The sequence below is a fragment of the Phyllobates terribilis genome, unplaced genomic scaffold (assembly GCF_046119375.1).
Source record: "Phyllobates terribilis strain yellow unplaced genomic scaffold, ASM4611937v1 Scaffold_9__5_contigs__length_417890890, whole genome shotgun sequence".
NCBI classification, from domain to species: Eukaryota; Metazoa; Chordata; class Amphibia; order Anura; family Dendrobatidae; genus Phyllobates; species Phyllobates terribilis.
This window is the reverse complement of record NW_027362769.1, coordinates 230,240,455-230,257,525: the sequence shown is the minus strand read 5'-3', so window position 1 is coordinate 230,257,525 and position 17,071 is coordinate 230,240,455. Positions and strand designations below refer to the sequence as shown.

General features: G+C 40.1%; 1 protein-coding gene across 1 annotated transcript in view; it reads right to left on the bottom strand.

Annotated features, from left to right (window-relative positions):
• Window positions 1-17,071, bottom strand: part of LOC141162056 (uncharacterized) — a 539,567-nt gene that overhangs the window by 41,295 nt on the left and 481,201 nt on the right. Inside the window, exons 65-67 of the mRNA XM_073647724.1 lie at window positions 12,732-12,936; window positions 7,234-7,421; window positions 6,413-6,507 (exon numbers count right to left, since the gene is read on the bottom strand). Coding sequence (XP_073503825.1) covers window positions 6,413-6,507; window positions 7,234-7,421; window positions 12,732-12,936 — 488 coding nt within the window. The remainder of the gene's footprint in view (window positions 1-6,412; window positions 6,508-7,233; window positions 7,422-12,731; window positions 12,937-17,071) is intronic.

The window sequence follows — 17,071 nt, the reverse complement described above, 5'->3', positions numbered from 1 at the left end:
CTAGTCTTTGAGCTTTGCAAAATTCCATAGTAGCAAATTGAGGAAGAAAGACAAGTGCAAGGTTAAATCCACACGAGGAAGAGGAAGCAGATGATTCCGTATAAGTTTAGTCATATGAATACACTGGCTTATTAAGCCAGAATTTAACAACTGTAATATGTTAATGTCATCTATTTATACACCTAAATGATTCTGCAGAATTGTTCTCTATCAGTCATTATTTAATCAGACCATATGTAGAGAAAACTGAGCCAGAACAGGAAAGTTTGGTGCTTGTTTGCTACCCACCCCAGACCCTGACCTATGGGCCTATTATAATGGCTGTGGAGTAAATAATTAAACAATAAGCACAGTCAGTACCAACCTTGATGAGGTTTTCTCATAGATGTAGATTCCGTGGTCCACTAAATCTTGGTTTGGCCAGAAAGAATCTACAGAAAAGTCCAAACCCAGATAAAATTAACTCCCTTTCGATGTGTTGCTAAGAGGATGGTAGAAAGCGTAGCAAATTCCATCCAGAGGTGCGCATTAGACAAGTTAAAACTTCCCTTTCGAGTCCTGTATGGAGAGACGTCACAGCGACAGAAAAGCGCATGGACCAAAAATAGATGCTACACGTGTTAGAACCCTCCTGTTTGTTTTTTCCATCTTGTGTTTTGCGGTCACGTGACCATCTGCCTTTATATTCCAGCTCCGCCCTTTTGGCTGTGCTGGACTTCAGTGTTTGACTGTTTCTCTAGCCAGGTGCTTCAGTGCCTTTCTCTGTCAGTTTGCTTGGTCCTTCTGGGACCTCTAGTACCTTTTGTCAGTTTGTCTTTTTGTGTTCTGCAACTACTTCTCTGTTTAGGAGGTGTCCCATTTTGGTCCCAGTCCTTAGTTCTTTTAGGGACCCCTCCCTTTATGCTATAGGTCTTCGTTCAGACTAGCCAATCTGTTCGCTAGGAACAAGCAGCCCGCTACATCGTAGGGATTCAGCTTAGTCTTACTGTAGGGACAGCCTTCCCCTATCTTTCCTTAGTTCATGTTGCAGATCATAACACGTTGCGGAAAATACGTTTTCCTTCATCAGGAATTCCATATTAGCAACATGCTATTTGGATTTTGACTTTTCTGCAGACTTTTTGACCAAACCAGGATTTAGTGGACCACTGAATCTATATTTATGAGAGCACCTCATCGAGGTCGGTACTTACTGTGGCTATTATTTAATTATTTATTCCATATGCGCCGTTAATACTATTTTTTAATTCCATGATACACTTTATTTGTACTTTTTTTTGTTTAATTTTGCCTCTCTGTTGGGAGATATAAGACAAATTATTTGGAACCTAATAAGTTAACTTTTTTAAGTCCAAGTGGGTGACACAATGTGACACAGCTAAACTCAGCTGCACTGCCCTTCCCATACACTGACTCATGCAGGAGGTTAGACCAGGAGATCAGAGCTGTATCCTTACATCTCACATGGAGAAACCTGCTCTGAGCTATGGAGGTGGAGTGTTCTAGCCTTTGAGTGTTGCTGCCTGTCTATGATTGGTCACCATCATATACTTTCATTGCCAATTCTCCGCAATGGAAAAACAAAATTAAAGAAAAAAATGTATTCCTCTCTGCAGCCACAGCCAATCACACACTTGAATATGCTTTAATCTAACCTAGGTTCGTCATCAGCACCCGGCACACCTGGGCAAGTGCCGGGACCCTGAACAAGTGGGGGGGTCCCACTTGCCGTCAGGGACACCAGTTACCTATGGGGCCCCTGACTTGGGGGGGCCCAGTGCCAGCGCCCATGAGTGGACCTCCCCACTTGCTCAGGGCCTCGGCACTTGCAATACTTACCTCTCCCTATTCCTCCTCAAGTCCTGTCTATTCTGCGTCTTCTGACTTCTGATGTCTAAGGGCAGAGGGCGCTATAACGTCACTACAGCGCGCCCTCTGCTGAGAAGTCACAGTGAAAATTGTCGAAAGACGGTGACACCGAGGAGTCCGGAGCAACGGCCAGCAAGGAGAGGTGAGTACTTGATTTTTTTTTCTGTATGGAGCTATACAAGTGCTTCTCACTAAATTAGAATATCATCAAAAAGTTCATTTATTTCAGTTCTTCAATACAAAAAGTGAAACTCATATATTATATAGAATCATTACAAACAGAGTGATCTATTTCAAGTGTTTATTTCTGTTAATGTTGATGATTATGGATTACAGCCAATGAAAACACAAAAGTCATTATCTCAGTAAATTAGAATAATTAACAAAAAAACACCTGCAAAGGCTTCCGAAGTGTTTAAAAAGGTCCCTTCCCCCAATCATGGGGAAGACTACTGACTTGACAGATGTCCAGAAGGCAGTCATTGACACACTCCACAAGGATGGTAAGCCACAAAAGGTCATTGCTAAAGAAGCTGGCGGTTCAGAGTGCTGTATCCAAGCATATTAATGGAAAGTTAAGTAGAAGGAAAAAGTGTGGTAGAAAAAGGTGTACAAGCAACCGGGATAACCGCAGCCTTGAAAGGATTGTTAAGAAAAGGCCATTCAAAAATTTGGGGGAGATTCATAAGGAGTGGACTGCTGCTGGAGTCATTGCTTCAAGAGCCACCACACACAGACGTATCTAGGACATGAGCTACAAGTGTCACATTCCTTGTGTCAAGCCACTCATGACCAAAAGACAACGCCAGAAGCGTCTTACCTGGGCCAAGGAGAAAAAGACCTGGACTGTTGCTCAGTGGTCAGGTCTTGTTTTCAGATGAAAGTAAATTTTGCATTTCATTTGGAAATCAAGGTCCCAGAGTCTGGAGGAAGAGTGGAGAGGCCACAATCCAAGCTGCTTGAGGTCTAGTGTGAAGTTTCCACAATCAGTGATGGTTTGGGGAGCCATGTCATCGGCTGGTGTAGGTCCATTGTGTTTTATCAAGACCAAAGTCAGCGCAGCCGTCTACCAGGAAATTTTAGAGCACTTCATGCTTCCCTCTGCCGACAAGCTTTTTGGAGATAGAAGTTTCATTCTCCAGCAGGACTTGGCACCTGTCCACACTGCCAAAACTCGCCTGACCTTAACCCCATAGAGAATCTATGGGGTATTGTCAAGAGGAAGATGAAAGACACCAGACCCAACAATGCAGACGAGCTGAAGGCTGCTATCAAAGCAACCTGGGCTTCCATAACACCTCAGCAGTGCAACAGGCTGATCGCCTCCATGCCACGCCGCATTGATGCAGTAATTGATGCGAAAGGAGCCCCGACCAAGTATTGAGTGCATTTACTGAACATACATTTCAGTAGGCCAACATTTCGGATTTTAAAAACATTTTTCAAGCTGGTGTTATAAAGTATTCTAATTTACTGAGATAATGACTTTTGTGCTTTCATTGGCTGTAAGCCATAATCATTAACATTAACAGAAATAAACACTTGAAATAGATCACTCTGTTTGTAATGACTCTATATAATATATGAGTTTCACTTTTTGTATTGCAGAACTGAAATAAATTAACTTTTTGATGATATTCTAATTTAGTGAAAAGCGGTTGTATATAGGACCCACTATTTATGGAGCATTATACGGGGAGCATTATATGGGGTCCATTATATATGGAGCATTATATGGGGTCCATTATATATGGAGCATTATATGGGGTCTATTATATATGGAGCATTATATGGGGCTCATTATATATGGAGCATTATATGGGGCTCATTATATATGGAGCATTATATGGGGCCCATTATACATGGAGCATTTTCTGGGGTCCATTATGTATGGAGCATTATATGGGGCCCATAATGTATGGAGCATTATATGGGACCCATAATTTATGGAGTATTATATGGGGCCCATTATTATGTATGAGCATAATATGGGGCCAATTATGTCTGGAGAATTATATGAGGCCCATTATGTATGGCGCATTATATGGGGCCCATTATGTATGGAGCATTATATGAGGCCCATTATTCTATATGCCAGCATTATATGGGGTCCATTATTCTGTATGGAGCAATATATGGGGCTCATTATACTGTATGGAGGACTATACTGTCCAGTCTAAAGTGAAATCTTTTGAATCCTCCCAGGGCAAGCACTGCACGCTGCGAGGATTTGTCGGTTTCTGAGCTATTGTAGGATATAAGGCCCATTATGTATGGAGCATTATATGGGGCCCATTATTCTGTATGGAGCAATATATGGTGTCCATCATTCTGTATGGAGCAATATATGGGGCCCATTATGTATAGAGTATTATATGAGGCCCATTATTCTGTAAGGAGCATTATATGGGGCCCATTATTCTGTATGGAGCAATATATGGGGTCCATCATTCTGTATGGAGCAATATATGGGGTCCATCATGTATAGAGTATTATATGAGGCCCATTATTCTGTATGGAGCAATATATGGGGCCCATTATTCTGTATGAAGCAATATATGGGCCCCATTATTCTGCATGAAGCAATATGTGGGGCTCATTATACTATAGAGAGGACTATATTGTCCGGTCTGCACTGCGCACTGCAAGGATTCGCCGGTTTCTGAGCTATTGTAGGATTTACAATAGATACTGTATCACTCAGTAAGTGAAATCTTTTGCATTGTACTGTACCTATATTTCTCTGCGGTATCTGTGCATCATGAATCGTGGTATGTGCTAAAGGGTCCCACTGAGACTCTTTTGCCCAGGGCCCACAAAAATCTGGAACCAGCCTTGATCTAAACCATACCATTATAGATCTGGCGGTATCTTAAGGGTTTTTGTCCTGCTGAAAGGTGAACCTATGCACCAGTCTCAAGTCTTTTGCAGTTTTCAACAAGTTTTCCTTCAGGATTAACCTGTATTTAGCTCCATCTATCCTCCCATCAATTCTGACCAGGTTCCCTGTCCTTGCTGAAGAAAATCATAACTACAGCATGATGTTGTCACCACCATGTTAGACGGTGGGGATGGTGTTTTCAGAGTGATGTGCAGGGCTAGTTTTCCACCACACATAGCATTTGCATTTAGCCCCAAAAGTTTTACTTTGGTCCCATCTGAGCAAAGCACCTTCTTCCACATGCTAGCTGTGTCTGTGGCAAACTGAAACAGGACTTCTTATGGTTTGATTTCAAAAATGTCTTTCTTCTTGCCACTCTTCCATAAAAGCCATATTTATGGAGTATATGACTAATAGTTTTCCTGTGGACAGATTCTTCCACATGAGCTGTGGATCTTTGCAGGTCCTCCTTGCTTGGGATGTGAGTTTACGTGGACGGCCATGTCTTGGTGAGATGTTCAGAGATTACGCTGTTTTTTTTTAGAACCTAACCCTCCATAACTTTATCCCTGACATGTCTGGTGTACTCCTTGGTTTTAATAATCCTGTTTGATCCCTAATGTTCTTATCAAACCTCTGAGGTCTTCACAGAACAGCTGTAGATAAACTGAGAATAAAGTACACACAAGTGGACTCAATTGACTAATTATGTGACTTCTGGAGGCAATTTGTCACCTAGGATTTTATTTAGGGGTATCTGCAGGGGGCTGAATACAAATGCAAGTCACAATTTTCAGGTTTATATTTTTAAAATAATTAGAAAAATATGTATGAATTCCTTTACACCTCACAAATACTTGCTACTCAGTGTTGGTATATCACATAAAATCTCAATAAAATGTATTTCTTACTAATACTTTCCTTTCTCAAGAATAGAGGGATTATTAATTGAGTTGTGTATTATACATTACTTAGGGTACCTGGCACCTTGGCAAACTTTCAGAGGTGGCGGTTTCCTAGGCAAGGTGCACGCACCTGCAAGCTCTTTTCCATAAAACTGACCTGAAGCTGCTAGGAAGCTCATCAGACTTATGGATCCAACCAGCTCCAGTGACCCTGTGGTCATGCAGTAAGTGGAGGCAGCACACAGTTCTGTCAATCACCCAGACTGCACTGATGCCGGCAAGTTGAGAGGATGCTGAGCTGTGCGCTCTTGATAATATGTAAATTGCCTCTTCAGTGAGGAAGAGAACTTGAACTCTAGTGTCACCTATTGGAAGTAGCAATCCAAAAAGTAAATATCAACCCTTTAACGAGCCTTGCAATAAGATTAAAGATAAAAGTCAAGCCAGAATCTCGATTTTTGGTTTGTCTTTTATCACATCATACAGCAAGGCTCATTAAGGGGTTGATATTGACATTTAGGATTGCTGTTTCCAATAGGTGGCACTAGAGTTCAAGTCTTCTTCCTCTCTGAAGAGGCAATTTGCATCTTTACATTCACAAAGAAGCATTGCATGGCCTATAAGTCTCCTTACAGTGGCATGTCAGGTATGTCACTCTGCACAAGCTGAAACGTTAACTCTTAGATCCCTCTTGAAACTATACATGCGAAAAAACTTTTTAAGATGACATAATTACACTAATCATTGGTAATCATACCTGGAGTAACGAAATAGTCCTGTCAGAGGTTTCCGAATCCTACTTACTGCTCTGGAAAGCTTGTTCTCCGTCCACTTCAGGATCTGGTGAATGCCCTAATTTAAAATAAATTAATATGTGGATTACATAAATACATTTTAATCATTAAACTAAATGTGAAGTTTCCTCTTGTTAAAGGGGTGTCTTGTAAAGTAAAGCTATATTGCTTAATCATGTCATTGCTTTATGATCAGTAAGGGTCCAAGGTCTGTTTTCACCTGCACCTCCCTGCCACAGGTATACAGGGAAGTGCAGCAAGCCCCATTCAATTTAAGAAATAGTTGTACTAATGGCAGATATTCCCCCACGGTATGTGGAATCTATCACCAGGTTTTTTCCACCTAATCTGAGAGCAGCATGATGTATAGACAGAGATCCTGATTCCAGGCATGTGTCACCTACTGGGCTGCTTGCTGTAGTTTTGATAAAATTACTATTTAACTAGCAGAAGATTATCACTGGAGGACTAGTAAACCTGCTGCCTTGTTGTCCACCATATTCATGAGCTCTGTATAACCCCGCCCCCACCACTGATTGACAGATTTCTGCCTATGCACAGTGTACACAGAAAGCTGCCAATCAGCCGTGTTGGTGGGTTTATACAGAGCTTAGTATTCAGAGTTATCAAAACTGCAGCAAGCAACCCAGTAAGAGACACATTGCAGAAATCAGGGTCTCTGATCCTACATCCTGCTGCTGTCAGATTCCCTTTAAGAAGAATACTATTTCTTACTCACTCTATGGAGTCGCACACTTCAGACTTGATATTATTTTATACGCACCAAATCTACACCAGCCTTTATGCCATGCAAAACGTGTCTAATAGGTTCCATCAACCATTCATCCTTAATAATACTTGGGAGATATGCATTAATTTGGTGAAGAATAATGTCTGTTTTTTCCCTCCAAACGTCATCCAGTGGCTTTAAGGTGGCATCGTAATAGGCATCTTTTAAGGTAGCAAGAGGTTCTAAAATGACATAATGTGATTACTAAGGGTTAGCCTGTACAAAAATCATAATGTAATAATGAAGGGGGGAAATTAATAAAATAAAACGACAATTAAATGTCCTGCATTAAAATTATCTACAGTAAAAATCTGATAATCAGACACTCTTTGAATCAAACTAACCCCAGATTACCAAAATACTTGATAAACAAATAAATAATTGCCTCAGTTGATATTTCTGCAGTGAATTCTGCAGCAAGTTATTGCCCGTCTGGAAGTTGTTAATGCCCCTGCCTATGGCACATTATGGGGGCTTAGAAATATACTGTGTGACCTCAGTTATAAGCTGAACCTCAGGATCCCAGAAATGGGCATTATTGAAGATACCTGTAAGGATAGAAAAAAAGGTAATCTCTGAATAAAACCCTCCCCTTCCTGCTCCTGACATACAATGTCTTGAAAAAGTATTCATACCTAGTGAACTTTTAAACATTTTTTCACGTTACAACTACACACTTAAATATATTCTATTGGGATTTTATGTGCTATACCAACACAAAGTAATAATTATTTGTGAAGTGTAAAGGAAATCATACAGGGTTTTCTAAATATTTTAAAAATATAAATCTGAAAATTGTAGCGTGCATTTGTATTCCGCCCCCCTGAGTCAATCAATATTTTGTAGGACCACCTTTCGCGGCAACTACTGCTACAAGTTTTTTGGGATATGTCTCTACCAGCTTTGTACATCTAGAGGATTAGATTTTTGCCCATTCTTCTATGTACAATAGCTCCAGCTCAGTGAGATTTGATGGAGGTGTCTGTGAACAGAAACTTTCAAGTTTTGCCACAGATTCTCAACGGGATTTAGGTCTGGGCTGTGACTGGGCCATTTACACACATGAATATGCTTTGATCTAAACCATCCATTGTAGCTCTGGCAGTATGTTTAGGGTCGTTCTCCTGCTGGAAGGTGAATCTACACCCCATTCTCAAGTCTTTTGCAGCCTCTAACAGGTTTTCCTCCAGGATTTCCCTGTATTTAGAGCCATCCATCTTTCCATCAACTCTGTCAAGCTTCCCTGTCCCTGCTAAATAAAATCATTCCCACAGCATGATGCTGCCACCACCATGTTTGACAATGGGGATGGTGTTTTCAGGGTGATGTGCCGTGTTCGTTTTCTGTCACACACAGCGTTTTGCATTTAGCCCAAAAAGTTTTACTTCTGACCAGAGAACCTTCCACATGCTAGCTCTGCTCCCTACATGGCTTTTTGTAAACTTCAAACGGGACTTCTTGTGACTTGCTTTCAAAAATGGCTTTCTTCCTGCCACTCTTCCATAAAGGCCAGATATGTTGAGTATATGACTAATAGTTGTCCTGTGGACAGATTCTCCCACCTGAGCTGTGGATCTCTGCAGCTCCTCCAGAGTGACCATGGGCCTCGTGGCTACTTTTCTAATTAGTGCTCTCTTTTCTTTGGATGTCAGTGTAGGTGGACGGCCATGTCTTGGTAGGTTTGCAGTTGTGCCATACTCCTTCCATTTTTGGATGATGGATTGATCAGGTCTCTGTGAGATATTTAGAGCTTAGGGTATTTTTTTAGAACCTAATGATGCGCCCCCTGGGCCGTGGGGTACCCGGTGCCGGGCCGGTAAATGCTGGGGGATGTCACAGTGGCGGTGACCCAGTCCGTGACCCAGGGCGGTAAATAAAAAGGTGTTATTGATAGGGGATTTATAGTGATTGTATAAAGTTCGTGACGCCACCTGTGGTATGTGGCTAGGGGAGCCGCCGCTGCGGAGCAGGTACTCTGGAGCTGATGTTACTGCAGCAGGGATGGTGTGGCTCTCCACAGGTAGAGCTTAGCTCCAGGGCAGTGTAGATGTTATGGGTTATGCTGGGCGTTGTAGTGCAGGGTTTGATGGCGCAACAATAATCAGTCCATAACTTAATGGCGGTTTCCTCTTATCTTTACTGGTGGTGATTAGACAAGCCGGGACTAGGGTACTGGCTAGAAGTGGAAGTCCGGGCAGCCTGGAAGCAAGTAAAGAATCCTTCTTGCCAGGTGAAGTTGGAGGCCTTCCCTTTCCACTAATCTCTTTGGCCCTGCTGCTTGTAGCTGTGCGGTGGCCCTCGTCCCTGAGTGCATTTCTGTGCTTACCCGTATGGCAGGCAGCTCGGGCCTTGCTGGTGCGTCGCTCCCACGTGGCGGTGCTGGGCCCTCTGTGCTGCTGGGCGTCTGATGGGGCCAGGAGACCTGCAGTTTCCTGCCCTCCGGTTTCTGCGGCTGGGCCTTCAGTGCCCCACAGCCTCGGACCCCGGTGCCGGTTCTTCTGTGTCCCTCTGGGGTGAGCTGCCGCGCAGCTCCAGTCCCCAGCTCCTCTCTCTTCGACGTCCTGACTTCAACTCTCTACACTAAGTCTCACTAACCCCGCCCCCAGATCCCAGTTGCTAAGGGGAGGAACTCCCCTTGCTGGTCTGGAGCCAGGAAAGTGTTGCATGCTTAGTAAAACCTGATTGGGGACCCCTGCTTGCTTCCAGGCATGGCATCACATCTTGTGAGGGAGGCAATGCCACTGTGGCAACCGGACCCCTGGGGTGCCACACTAACCCTGCTTTACACTTCTCCACAACTTTATCCCTGACCTGTCTGGTGTGTTCCTTGGTTTTCATGCTGCTGTTTGATTTCTAATGTTCCCACACAAACCTCTGAGGACTTCACAGAACAGTTGTAGCTATACTGAGAATAAATTAGACACAGGGGGACTCAATGTGACTTCTGGAGGCAATTGGCCACTAAGGATTTTGTTTAGGGGTATCAGCCTACAAGTGGCTGAATACAAATGCTCGTCACAATTTTCAGATTTATATTTTTAAAATTAGAAAACCATGTACCATTTCCTTTACACTTCACAAATACTTGCTACTTTTTCAAGACACTGTATATGTATAATTACCATATGTGTGTGTTTATTTAAACTGATTTATCTTTGCGACAGCAACTTTCACACGGCAGTACTTACTATAGGTCAATATTTTCCATCAGTGAGCCAAAACTAGTGAGTAATGGAATAATTGTACATCTGTCGTGCTTTGGACTCCTGGTTATGACAAATCCCAAAGCAAAATATTGAGCCAAACACACTTGTGTGAAAGCAGTAATATTTTGGCCCCATAATTTGGGGTTTGTATGAAGGTGTTATTTTATTACTATATTATATTGCCTCTTTTGGAGGTATTATTTTGGTTTTGTACCATTGTATATTTTGAACATAGCATCATAATTACATTAGGAATGTATGATGTCTTGGGCACAGTATGATTTGTTTTCGTTTGGGCAGTGCATTATGAGCACTACATCGTACAATATTATTTTGGTAGTATTTTTATTATTTGCCGGATTGCATTCTTAGAAAAGAAATCCTATTCACTCAAAATTACGGTATACTGTTCTGTGATTTTCTAAAAATGAGTAAAAATTATCAGTCTAATGTCCCAATTACTGTAATTGATGTAGCTCCTCCAACATACCTTACATTATAACAAAATGATAGATTATAAAATGTATCTAGAATGCAGCAATCAGCCACAATACTAGGGTTGGAAATTCAGGATTAACTAAAACTCTCACAATCTCTAATTTGTTTCTTTATTTTGCATTTTTAAAATTATTATACAAAAATTTAACTAAGACCTGTCAACGGATCTAATCTGTGTTAGGTTGCCGTAATGCAGATTAATTCCATGCCTTTGATTTTTCAATCCTTTATTCCATTCCTAAAAACGGTAATCGCTTTTCCAATTTTTCTGTAAATGTAGCTCTCTGGCCTTTCTCAATTACCGCCGTCCTCCAGTTTCTGATCTCTTGTCTGAGTGAATTTCCTCCTCCGCCGGAGATTTTGCGCAGCCGCTGTCAATCTCTGGGGCAGTTTGTGTTTCCAAGCATGTCCTGATGACATTTTGAGACAATGGATCAGCGCATGCACCGCCCCAGGGAATGACGACTCCTATGTTAGATTGTTGGAAGTAACATCACTCTGAAAGAGTGACCTGTCACTCAGCGAACAGAGAACGGCAGTAGGCGGGAAAAAGAGAGAGGCCAGAGAGCTGCAAGTGCAGCGCCAACCTCTCTGCACTTGCAGCTCTTTTATGTTAAAATTGGAAAAGCAATTACTCAGGAATAGAATACAGGACTGCAAAAACAAAGTTACGGATTTAATCTACATTACAGCAGCCTAACACTGATTAGATCAATTGGGGGTGCTCAAATCTGCTGACAGGTTCCCTTTAATATTATATCAACACTCAAGTAGTTGTGAATCCTGGTGGTACAGGGTAAAATAAAAGCATTACTGGATAATAGTTGCTGAATGGCTGCAATTAATGGAATTTAAAATGTCTTCTAATCTAGAAAATCCAATAATACTGCACAAGTGAGAATTTTACAAATAGACATTTTTGAGACTTAAGTTCCAAAGGATGGGGGATGACTTTGTAGGAAAGGAAATTGTTTTATCATAAAAAGGGTGAAACAAATCATGTAGACCAAAATAACCAATAGATGATATTGAGATGTCTAGAGATGTGCCACATTTATCATCCAGCATGAGCCATTTTGATAAATTTGGCTTATCTAGTCTCATACTAAATATCAAATTTCATAGAGTAACCATCGTTTTAATTTTTATTTTAGAAAAAGATAGTACACATGAAAATAGGAAACTCTATCACATATCTTATCTGAGAAATCAGCTTCTTCTTTTCAGGGAAGATAGATTTTCCCATTATTGATTGGAGATGATAGTTGCCACTCATAATATTTTATGAAGAGGGGAGGAGATCGAGGCAGAAACAGACATTTTACTCCAAGTTCCATAGAACTTTGAGTGTCAATGACCACCTCCTATCTTAGTAATGGGAAAATCTGTATTCACTGAAGACAGATTTACTGTAACCCGGGAATTGAGAACTTTGAGATCAGTCCAGAAGGAGAAAGAAGCAGATTTCCTTGATAAGATATATTAAAAAAAGTTTCTTATTTTTATAAGTACTATTAATCTATTAAAAAAAATGAGAACAATGGTTACTTTTTAAGGTGTAAAAAAAGTTTAAATATTTTGAGGTTCAAACTAAATTACCAATCAGTGTGATATGTCTGTTTTAAGGAATACTTGCATTCCATGTAAAAACAAACAAAAACACAATTCTGAAGCATCTTTTTCTAGACCTCTATGTTGTTTCTGTCTTACTCCTTGTGAAAATGTATGAATATATTGGGCGTTACCATTATCCTTATCAACGGATGTAATATAAATCCATTCTCTTACTTTGAAGCTCAGTTTGCATTTGCTGAACCAAGTTGTTGAGTTTTTCTAAGTATAAAGGAAGGTCATGTCGGAGCATTTGTCGCAGACTGCTCTGTTTCCACATCTGGTGAACTGCTTTAGGGCCATACTGTAGGATTTCAGCTATCTCCTGGGACCCTGCCAGAGACCACCCAACTGCTTCATGGAGAAAATCATATTTTTGCACCTGCAAAATGAAGTTCAGAAGAAAATCACAAGAGTGGAATGAACTGATCAAAGAACTGATCAAAGATTTTTTTTGTTTGTTCTGTATAAGTTACAGTATTAGCATTACATTATTATAATGTTCTCCTCACACTATGTCATTTTTGGACGGATTGCAAAGGTGTCATAAAGAGCCTCCCATATACTAATGTGCCACAAACAGGAAGTTGATATCACCAACCATTCCCATTTCATTTAGGTGTATCCATATAAATGGCCCACCCAGTATTTTCCTTTCAAAGATATCCTAAGCTTAATTATAGAAAAAAAAAAATGAGCCATACTTACCCCTTGGCGCTCAAGATTTGCCTTTCCACCACTGCAGTGGTGATGTCATGACTACAGGATATGACCACTGCCACCAATCACTGGCTCAGCGGTCTCAGGCCTTCGGTATAACCACTGAGCCAAGTAATTAGCTGTAGTGACAGAAAATAATAAGTCTCTTTACACATGTCCCTCTGAAGTAGATAGAGCCAATGGGTTGGAGTGAGCATTACCGATTGCAGGGTGCTGAAGGCACTGGCAGGCCCTCATAGGGAATTATTGATAAGAAAATATATTTCAATTCTAAAAGTTAAATGTATCACTTTTCTCATTCCAAGAATATTTGTCACATCTGTAAAAGTCTGATCTTGTAAAATATATTATTTTTTATACAATATGGTAAATACAGTAAAAAAAAATTAATAAAAAGTTACCAAAAAGTCATATGTACCCAAATATGGTACCAATAAAAACTATTTACTCTTGCCAAAAACAAGCCCTAAATCCACTTCATCAAAGTAAAAATTAAAAAGCTATGAATCTTAAAAAAAATGGCCATACAAACCAGATTTTTCAAAAAGCTTGGAATTTATATATATAAAACATATCTAAAGATGTATAGATGTTTTGTAGAAGAACAGATTGAAAGTGATTCGGTGGAAAGTATGCCTCCTCATCTAAACCCAATTGAGCACCTATGGTAATTCTGAAGAGACATGTTGACAATCACCCTCCATCCAGCATTTAGGCTCTAAAAGAGGTCGTTCTTGAAAAATGGAAAAAGAAGTTGAAATTTGTAGCACCCTTGTTGTTTCTATTCCTAGTAGACTTGGTGCTATCCATCCAATCCACACAGGCAAAGAAATCAAACTATAGATGTCCATAAATTAAGTTATGTGTAATAATGAGAAATAACACAGAGAAAATGTAGTGATCGCGCTTACTGAAATTTAAGTAATACTTCGTACAAAAGCCTTTATTGGTGATGACAGCTTCAAGACGCTTCCTGTATGGAGAAACTAGTCGCATGCATTGCTCAGGTGTGATTTTTGTCCATTCTTCCACACAAACATTCTTCAAATCCTGAAAGTCCATTGGTCTTCTTCTATGAACTCTGCGCTTTAATTTCTTCAATACCTTTTCTATTGGTTTCAGGTCAGGTGATTGGCTGGGCCATTCTAGCAACTTAATTTTCTTTCTCTGAAACCAATTGCGAATTTCCTTGGCTGCATGTTTGGGATCATTGTCTTGCTGAAATGTCCACCCTCGTTACATCTTAACATCCTGGTAGTCTTTTTTCAAGAATGTCTGGGTACATTTGTCCATTCATCCTTCCTTCAATCATATGAAGTTTGCCAGTGAAGTATGCTGAAAAACAGCCCGACAGCATGATGTTCCCACCTCCAAACTTCACTGTTTGTATGGTGTTTTGGGGTGATATGTGCCTTTTGGCCTCCAAACATGGTATGTATTATGGCATCCAAAGAGTTCAATATTGGTCTCATATGACCAGACTATATTCTCCCAGGATTTCACAGGCTTGTCTAAATGTTGTTGAGCTAACTTTAACATAAACATGCACTTGAATATGCTTTTCGTTCAGCAATGAAGTATTGGGTGGTGAGTGTGCATACAGGCCATGTAGTTTGAGTGCATTACTTATTGATTTCTTTGAAACAATTGTACCTGCTGATTCCAGTTCATATGTAGCTCTCCAAAGATGGTCCTTGGCTCTTGGACAACTCTTCTGATAATTCTTTTCACTCCTCTGTCTGAAATCTTGAGGGGAGCACCTGGTCATGGTCAGTTTATATTGAAATGATGTTCTTTCCACTTCCAGATTATGGCCCCAACAGTGCTCACTGGAACCTTCAGTAGTTTGGAAATTCTTCTGTAACTAATGCCAACAGTATGTTTTGCAACAATAAGGTTGCAAAGATCTTGAGACAGCTCACTGTTCTTACCCATCATGAGATGTTCACTGTGTGGCACCTTGGTAATGAGACATCTTTTTATAGGCCATCAGTTGAAACAGCTGATATGATTTTTCACTAAGTGGCTAGATTGCTTTCTAATTACTGATAGATTTCAGCTGGTGCCATGACTTTCAATAGCTTTTTGCACCTGTGTTCAATACTTTTTCCCTGTGTCATTTCTCATTATTACACATAACTTCACATGATTTTTTTAACATGACAAAAATCTGGAATCTTAGCAGGGTGTGTAGACTTTTCGTATGTACTTTATATTACACTGTATGTATACAATTAATATAAGGTATCATTGTAATTCAGTCTGCCTATAAAATGTTCAAGATCTAGCAACAACAAACATTATATGAAATTGTTTGTTCAACCGCCTCAGAGGTTCCAGTCTCATGTACGTGCCTTACAGAGCTTCCTGTTCTAAGTATATAGTGATCAGGTAACCAGAATGCACCCTTTAACACTGATAATTCATAGAAGTGTGGAGGGAGTGACTCGTTGACGGCTTATCAGTTCCTAGAATCCTTATCTTTTAAAACACAATTTAAATAAAATGTCTTTGCTTAGGATCCCTATGTATAGTTGCTGAAAAAAAAAGTGACACCACTACAAGTTCGGCAGCCCCAGCTTCTTAAAAATAGAGATACATTTATAAATAATGAATCATTGAATACATGCATTACACAAAGAAGTGGCAAAAATTACAAAAATTATATTTTGAAATAGGATAAACATATGAATAAAGAGGGCCGAAATCATAAAATGTTCTTGTTTGGTTATTTCCACGTAGAAAACATATATCACACACATAAGGAGGTAGCAGATAATTTAGTTCTTAAACTGTGTAATCTAAATGCCTTGACGTGGTGGGATGGCTTTTACAATATTTTGATCAAAATTATGTTAACTAAATACCCTTTATTATTTATTATTATTTTTGCACTGTGCGATCTATCCATTTACTTCCAGTTATTTGGGTATTTTGCTTGTTTTTGGTTTTTAAATGTAAAAGTTTAATTACTTACAAATGTATTATATCTAAAGGGTTGTATGTGAGCGGTAAAGCTTTCTTCTTTGCGCATAGACAGTGTTTGGTACGGTAGCTCAGTCCCATTCAAGAAAATGTTATACCGGACCCATCCATAGAGAAAAGCACTGTTGTGTCCCATAATAACTAGTGATGAGCGAGCATGCTCATTACTCGAGATTTACGAGCATGCTCGGGTGTTTTCCGAGTATCTTCAGCGTGCTCGGGTGTTATGTTTTAGTCATTCCATGCTCATGATTTGCGACTGTTTGACAGCTTTAATACATGTGAGGAATGCCTAAGAAACAAGCATTCCTCATATGTATTAAAGATGTCAAACATGTCATAGCATGCTCGCCGAAAGGGTTAACAGAACATACTCGCTCATCACTAATAATAACCCTTTAAGGGGGGTGAATGTATCAATATATTTACATTGGAAAACATACATACTATGGGTTTAGTTCCAGCCATAGTATCTCGTATGGGGTCCACTCAAGTACAAAAATGGAATTCACATTGTGAGAGTGGAAAACACAATGGTCACTTTTTGCTGCCTGGCACTAATCAAGTCTGTCTGCAGTGAGGGATCAGATTACTCCTCCTGCACATAAAAGTCTATGGAGAAGCGAGGGGGAGAAGCTGAAAGCGGAAAGACACAAGAACAATCTGCTTAAGAATTTAGTGCAGGAAGAAAAACTACTAAAAAAGCAGGATATAGTCATATAATGGTCAGAAATAGTGCTATCCCTCATGTACACACACTACAGATTATTGTACAAAGACACCTGAGAGTGCAGTTACACATTAATCACCTA